At 38.6% G+C, this 7473-nt stretch overlaps 1 protein-coding gene across 1 annotated transcript; it reads right to left on the bottom strand.

Annotated features, from left to right (window-relative positions):
- Positions 1-776: 776 nt before the first annotated feature.
- On the bottom strand, positions 777-7264 carry extl2 (exostosin-like glycosyltransferase 2). Its single transcript, XM_073063388.1, has 4 exons — positions 7095-7264; positions 5090-5502; positions 3202-3272; positions 777-1887 (listed from the first exon to the last, which is right to left on the bottom strand). Exons 1-4 carry the CDS (start codon positions 7115-7117, stop codon positions 1396-1398), a joined length of 999 nt encoding a protein of 332 aa, XP_072919489.1. The 5' UTR covers positions 7118-7264; the 3' UTR covers positions 777-1395.
- Between the last annotated feature and the right edge of the window lie 209 nt (positions 7265-7473).

The following is a 7473-nucleotide window of genomic DNA, read 5'->3' as shown; positions in this document are numbered from 1 at the left end:
CCTCTACAACTCTTAATGACCCTCATGTGATTGCCTCTCAGATGAATGCCGAAACACCTTCTAGACAACGCAGCAAGTCCAATTGCCTTGATTTACTACTGGTTGACATTCATTTATTATTATTCCTTTTCTTTCTTTTGTATTTGCACACTTTGTTATCTATTGCACATTGTCTGTTTGTCCATTCTGTTGGGTGTGGTCTTTCATTGATTCTATTATGTTTCCTGGATTTACTGAGTATGCCTGGAAGAAAACGAACCTCAAGGTTGTGTATGGTGAACTACATGGTCTTTGATAATAAATTTACTTTGAACTTGCATACATACCATTTGAAGTATTCACTACAGATATTCACACAGTTTTTCTGTAAGAGCACCTCCCAGAACTGTGACCACTGCTATCCAGGATAAGGGCTTTATTTGCATGGGAATACTACCACCTACAGTTCTTTTCTGGGATCCCTTGGTAGATTTATCAAGGAAAAGAAATACACACTAATAGAAGGACTACATGAAGATTGTTAGATTTTACCAATAAAGTGAAATTGTTCTTAGCTTTTTCAAAGTTGCACCACAACAGCACTGACAGCCAATGACTAAGGAAAACAGTTAGAAGACTTCAGGACTGATAAAGGGGAAAAGAAATCATTGAGAATAATTTCAAAACAGAATTCCTTTTTCTAAACAATATGGAGGCAACAGATATGAGAAATGGAGCATAGGATAGGGTGAATGAGGACAGAGTGAAAGTGGAAAAATAGAAAGAGAGAAGATATATACCTGCATTATGCAAGATTTATTAATTCACTAAATGTATACTCATGATAGTGTCCTGAGAATATATAATGTTCAAATCAACAATATTACATTTTTTAAAAATTACAAGACACAAGTGAAATAAAGCAGATCCAAAGAAGCAGAGCAATTACACATATAACCATTCAAAGTATTTCAACAATGGGTAGAACAGTCCATCAATGATTGGTAAAGATGCTATTACTGTAGTAATACAAAATTGGCTGCTCCACGCGCTAACTGCAATAGCTGTTTTAAACTCCATAAGACCATGACTGCCTCAGACAGAAAGGATAAAGATAGTTGTTAAAATAGCAAAATGCTCACAATTAAAGCATCTGCAGGACAGTTACAGGTAGGCTTATAGTAGTTGTAAAATCTACAGAGTAACACAATACAGCATCTGCCCCAATAATGTCACCTGCACATTAAATGTGGAAACAAAATATTCACTCCTAGTGCATCTCTCTCCACTGGACAAGCAGAGGAAAAGCATCATTGCTTTCAAAAATCAGAGGCCAATGTTTGTGTCCTTTCTCCACCGCGCTGCATAATATTTGTAATCACAACTGATGCACTAGCAGTTGTTCAAAACTATGCTTCAGCTTTTTTCTTTGTGATTTGCATAGTTAGGAAACCCAAACTGTGAGATCATGATATTGGAATATTTCAAAGGCATGCTGCCATAGATAGCAGCCAGCTGATTCAAACACCATGATCGTTGGAGCAGATGCTCTGCACGGTGCCACATCCCACTGAAACCACTATTGGAATCTTTCTCCAGATTCCTCATGTCCACTGGCTTCACAAACACTCCGGATGGCTTCCCAGTGTACTTTGCAACTATGAAGTTCATGGCAATATCATCACAATTTTGTGTTTTGTCTATTAAATTGTGGACAGCTGGGAGCTGGACTTTAAATTTCTCAAGATAACCAGCATGGAAAAATGCAGCTCCAATTAGCACCATGGAATAGTAGTCACCAATTCTACCTGCTGCATTCTGGAGCTCAAAACTGCCATAACTATAAACTCCTGAAGAAGTTGTGACGTGCTTTCGAGGAACAAAGCCCACTATTTGATCTGGAAATTGCTGAAAAACAAAAAAAATAATGCTGAGTAAAAAAAAAATACTCCAAGAACATGCTTTTTAAAATTACTCACACAAAAAGTAACTGCCATCACAGCTAATCTGGTTTAAATTTCAATCAAATACTTCTTAATATTTTATATATATTGATGAGGTTTCTTCTTAACCACCAGCTTCCCAAAGTTAACAATTCAGTATGATCTAATCTTTCATTAATGAACCCCTCCTCTACAGCTGTTGTTGCATTTTCCCCTGTACCCAGCCATGTAGAGAATGAGGAAATTGTTGTGGAAATAAAAGTGAAGGAGTTATACAGATATTTTGCAACATTCTTTAGGTTAGACGATAGTAAAACAATAGAGAGTAATTAAATATCTTCATCTTTTGAGAAATAAATTGATGAGGTTAAGAACTGAAATACTCAGAATCTGAATGTTGCGCCTTGGCAGATGATAGACGCAGAGGTTATGATCTTACAAAAACCCTCTGATCTTACAAAAGTACCATAGGACTGGAAAACCTAGCTAAATACCTGTACTTGAAAAGTATGAAGACAAAAAGTGGATGACTTCAGGGTAGTTAGCCCAAAGGTCATAGTTTTGGACATTTTCAAGGGGCCATATAACAATCTTCTGCATTGCTAAAATTCTCTCAGAATCAGAATCAGGTATATTATCACCAGCATGAGACATGAAATTTGTTAATGTGGGCACTGGGGAGAATCATCCCTCTTGTGCTTCTTGATCTTGTCACTCGAGATTCAGTGTCATGCAACTCTGCCACTTTGATCTCTGGGATTTTAGAAGATCCTTATGGGATGTCAAAGAGTAATATTTACCTGAAAATCTCTATAAACTGAAATTGATTGTGGGAATTTTTTTAAAATCTCAGTACAATAACCTTTTAGTGATAAACTAAAGGTCCTTCGATCATTAAAATTTTTCGAGTGAATGTTCAATAATCTGATATTTAAAATTAACTCCATAAAAATGTAAGAGTTAACAGAGTTACAGTGAGAATGTAAATTATCCTTAGTTATTACACTAATGTTACTTATTGAGAGAGTGCAAATATTAAAGACTTTTGTTAGCTTATCCCAATTTATTATGAAGATATCGTTTCCTGTGTGATTGGATCTTCTATGAATGTTATCAGGTTTCAACTTTTTAACAGAAGCACAAATTGGAGATAGGTTCAGTACAATATGTTTGCAAGCTAATTCGAAAAAAAAAATTAAAAGATACTTATTTGATATCTTAACACATTCTGCACTTTAAGCAAGTTATCCTCCAAATCAGGAAATATTTAAAAACATACCTGCCACACAGAAAAGGCGAAATCAAGGTCGTAGGCACTAATTAAAATATCGTCATCAACCATCAAAACACCTGTCAGCAAGAACAAAAAGTTAGTGCTTTAGTAACATGGACATCAGAGAATTCTCAACATGCCTCAAAGATTAAACAGAAACCAAGAATTAAAAAAAACAAACAAGAGAAAATCTGCAGATACTGGAAATCCAAAAAGCTCTGGATTACTTCCCACTCCAATTTTATTCATTTTGTAGATAGTCATCCCTGTCCACTGACTACCCCTCGCCCACCCGCATTATTTTTGTATTGCTGTGTTGAACTTATTTTCACAGCCAGTTTAATGGTTTCATATGATGGCAGGTTATGCTCAGACTCCAATGGTTTTGGGTGAAGATTTTCTTTTCAGCATACTGCTAACTGCCTACTTAAATGTCAACTCAGATTTTAACACTGCATCACAATGAAGTTTTTGAATCAAGTAATTCTAATCATAATCTTGAACAATAAATTAGGAGACATTGAAACATTTCTGAAAAGAAAACAAGAAAATAGGAGCAAAAGTAGGCCACCAGATCTCTCAGGTCTGCATCATCATTCAGTATGATTTAGGCTGATCTAACATATTGTAGGTTTCAACTCCTCCTCTGTCACTGTAGCCCTCAATTTTTTGGAAAAGTATCTATCTTCACTTTAAATACTTCTATTGAGCTAGAATCCACAACTCTCGGGGGGGGGGGGTTCTACTACCTTCTTGAGAAGAAATTTCTACCTACTTTGGTTTTAAATAACTGTCTCCTTATACTGAATCTATGTCCCATCATTTGAAACTCATGCAAATATGTCAACATTCCACTCATGCCCAGAGGATCTGATGCTGCAATAGGATTACTCCTCTTTCTTCTAACCTCCTAATATGTAACCTATTTAGCGTTTTTTGTTAGGGCATTGCTCTCATACCAGGAATTAGCACGGTGAATCTGATTTTGGACTGCCTCAAGTGATGTAACATCCTTTCTTATGTTGTTCCTCTCCGAGCCTTGTGGTGCATTGGGTGGCAACCTTGCTGTTTCTTCAGCATTTTTGTTTGGTGTTTTTTTTTTTTACGAGGCCGAGTTGCTAGCTTGACGCTCAGCCCATTACGGCTGGAAAGCGTGTAAGGAGCCGGTCGGATTCCAACCCGGGACCACTCGCCTCCAAGTCCAGTGCTACAGCACCGGCCAGATTATCCTTTCTTATGCAAGGGGACAAAATGGCACGGACTCACCAACACCCTGCACAACTGCAACAAACCCGTCACTATTTTTAAACTCCAACTTCATGCAATAAAGACCAGTATGCCATTTGCATCCTTAACAACTTGTAGCACCTGCTAACATTTTGTGATTCACAAACAATATGTAGATCCCTCTGTACTTCTCTAATTTGTAATCATTTCCCTATTTAGATGAAAATCTCCCTTTTGGTTCCTATTACTAAGTACATTTCCTCAGACTTCCCCACATTAAACTTCATCTGCCAAGTTTCTGCTTACTCACTACTGAATCAGCTATCATTAAATTGTCTTCATCACAACTTGCCACTCTTCCTATCTCTAGATGAAAAACAGCACCACTCCAGAAACTAAACCACTCAAAGCAGATCTAAACTGTGACTGAGGACAAGAAACACAGCACCTTTAAATAAAAGGGAAGGACCAACTCATGCAAAATATTAGCTGGACACTTGGCGCTGAATGTTTTTCAAGGCTGTTCTTTCCCCATTGAAGGATGGTTTAATTACACAATTGCTGTAAAAATTGTATTTCAAACAATTTCAGAGATAAAACATTAAATAAAAGGTGATATAAAGATAAGTCAGATAGGAATAAGATTAACATTACAATAGTTATTTACCTTTGGTTTCCAGTTCAGGAAACGGCTCCAGTCGATTTCGCATTCTATTCACCATCTGCTCCTTAAAAATAACTGGGATAGGATGTGGCCCCAGTGAATCCCATAAATCCGTTGGAGGTTTTATTCCAACGCTGTTCCAAACGACAATGATCTTATGCAGGTTTGGAATGGCCTGATAATGATTCAGCAGTTTAAGAAGCAGGTCCGTCCTGTTGTAAGTCTGCATCACGATGGTGAATGAATTACGAGTGTCGATTCTGTGCACGTCCTGCTCTCTACGGACCACAGTAGCTCCACTTTCCACAACTTTGGGCAATAAGGTGGTCAAGACAGCTCCCACAATAAGAACGATTAGAACAGCCATCACTAAATACGAGGGTAGAGTCCCACCACCAAACAACCGTCTTGTGAATCTGTGAATGCCAAACAGTTTTTGAGTAAAATACTGAAAACAATTCTGATTCACAAAACCCCTCTTCCAGATTCCAAATGAACTTAGCTGAGACAGATCTCCTCCAATTCTATTAAAAGGTCTAATGAATAAGCTAAACATTAAAAAAAGTTTTAAAGTATTTGACTAGCAGAGTGTTGCAGCAGTTAATGCAATGCTATTACAGCGACAACCACCTGCCACTGTCTGTAAGAAGTTAGTACATTCTCCCAGTGACTGCGTGGGATTTCTCCCGGTGCTCCGGTTTCCTTCCACATTCCCGACCTACGGTTTAGTAGGTTAATCAGTCACGCGGGTCTAAATGGGCAGCCAGGGCTCACTGGGCCAGAAGGGCCTGTTACAGTGCTGTATCTCTAAATAATTTTTTTTGGTAACATCTGAAATAAGAAGGAATTTTTATTGTCTTGCAAGGCCTATAATTATACCCATCTGATTTAGGCACATACTGCATTAAGGCGAGTTTTATTTCCTATATCGACCTAGATAGTATGGCCAAAGTTGTCCAAACTGGATGGCATGAGGACATGATTGGCAAATCAAACCCATTATTATTCTCACTTTCCTTACTTGGAATGGACAATTCCTTCTTTATGCACATTCCATGTTATTTCTGTTTTTTTTTCATAAAGACACAAAGCACCTAAGTTGCTTGTCATTTTCTTTTAACAAAGCTGTTTATTTTTAAAAAACTGACAAGTATCAAGATTGCTAACATGTAATTCCAGAATTGTATCCACCTGTCAGTTTCCCATGTCTAGATAATTTAATTCTATAGCAAACACGTCAGCAATTTTTACTCATCCCACTTCCGAAGAGTTCCAGCCTTTGAAACATTAACCATGTCTTTCTGCATTTCGCTTTTTTTAAATTTCAGATTTCCATCATATTGTTTTACCCAGTAATGAAAGAGGAGCCGGGGCCAAGAACAGTATTCAAACCAAGTTCAGTTAGCTTAAGGTCGGAACATGCTATGACCTCGTTTTTCAAAATGCCCTAGCACTTTAGGAACTGCAGAAGAGCTTTCAGAGCAAGTTTCCATAGAAACGCTGCTTGGAAATCAAGGGGTAGCTAGCTTGTCTGCATTGGGATGCATTTACATCACAAGAACACTGTTCAATTTGCGAAAGCGGCGAAAACGCATAAGGATGACATATGGACTGAAAATAATAGCGTACTCATTGCAGTGAATGAATCAAAGGGAAGAGGAATGCTGTACATAGAAAATAAAGCGTCTCGTTGACCAGAAGAGTGCGTGGTAGTAACTAGTGATCCCAAAGCACCACTGCGGAGCTGCAATAAACATCCCAGATTTCGGCTTTTCCTGCCAGCCCATATATTTAGGCCTCAACATCGGAGCCCGCGTCGCTGATCTCCCAATCCGAGGAAACGGACAGTGCAGTCCCAAAACAGGGACAAGGGGGCGAGGAGCGTGGGGAAGGAAAGAGAATAGCTCGCCACCTACAACCGCACACGCCCACCTCCTTCAGACTGAACAACCAGGATAGCATATTTATAATCAGTGCAGATCCACTCCTCGCGGTCGCCAGAACCCACCTCATCACACAGCGGCTCCACATCTACAACCACTATCGTAACTCGCACCTGAGCCTGCAGAACGCATGCGCGGCCAGACGCCCGCCCCGGGCTCATTGCCTCTGTCAATCACTTTTAATCCCATTTACAGATTTCTCGCTACAAGAGAAAAGAAAAACTTCATTTCACACTTGCATCCAATTAAAGACACTATGAGGTCACCGCTGGTAACAATACTATTTCAAGTTATAGCTTTGTTTTTTTTTATTTTATGGGCAAGTTTCTGCATCCCTCTTAGTTTTGATTGATTGCTTCGGGGTACCAGCTCCTTAGTATTTCTGGTCCACAGACCTCACATAAGAAAGGAAAATTTTCTCTGCATTTGCTGCTTTAAAAGATC

This window comes from Hemitrygon akajei, chromosome 12 (genome assembly GCF_048418815.1).
Source record: "Hemitrygon akajei chromosome 12, sHemAka1.3, whole genome shotgun sequence".
In the NCBI taxonomy this organism is placed as follows: domain Eukaryota; kingdom Metazoa; phylum Chordata; class Chondrichthyes; order Myliobatiformes; family Dasyatidae; genus Hemitrygon; species Hemitrygon akajei.
The sequence above is the reverse complement of the archived record's forward strand: the minus strand, read 5'-3'. Positions and strand labels throughout refer to the sequence as shown.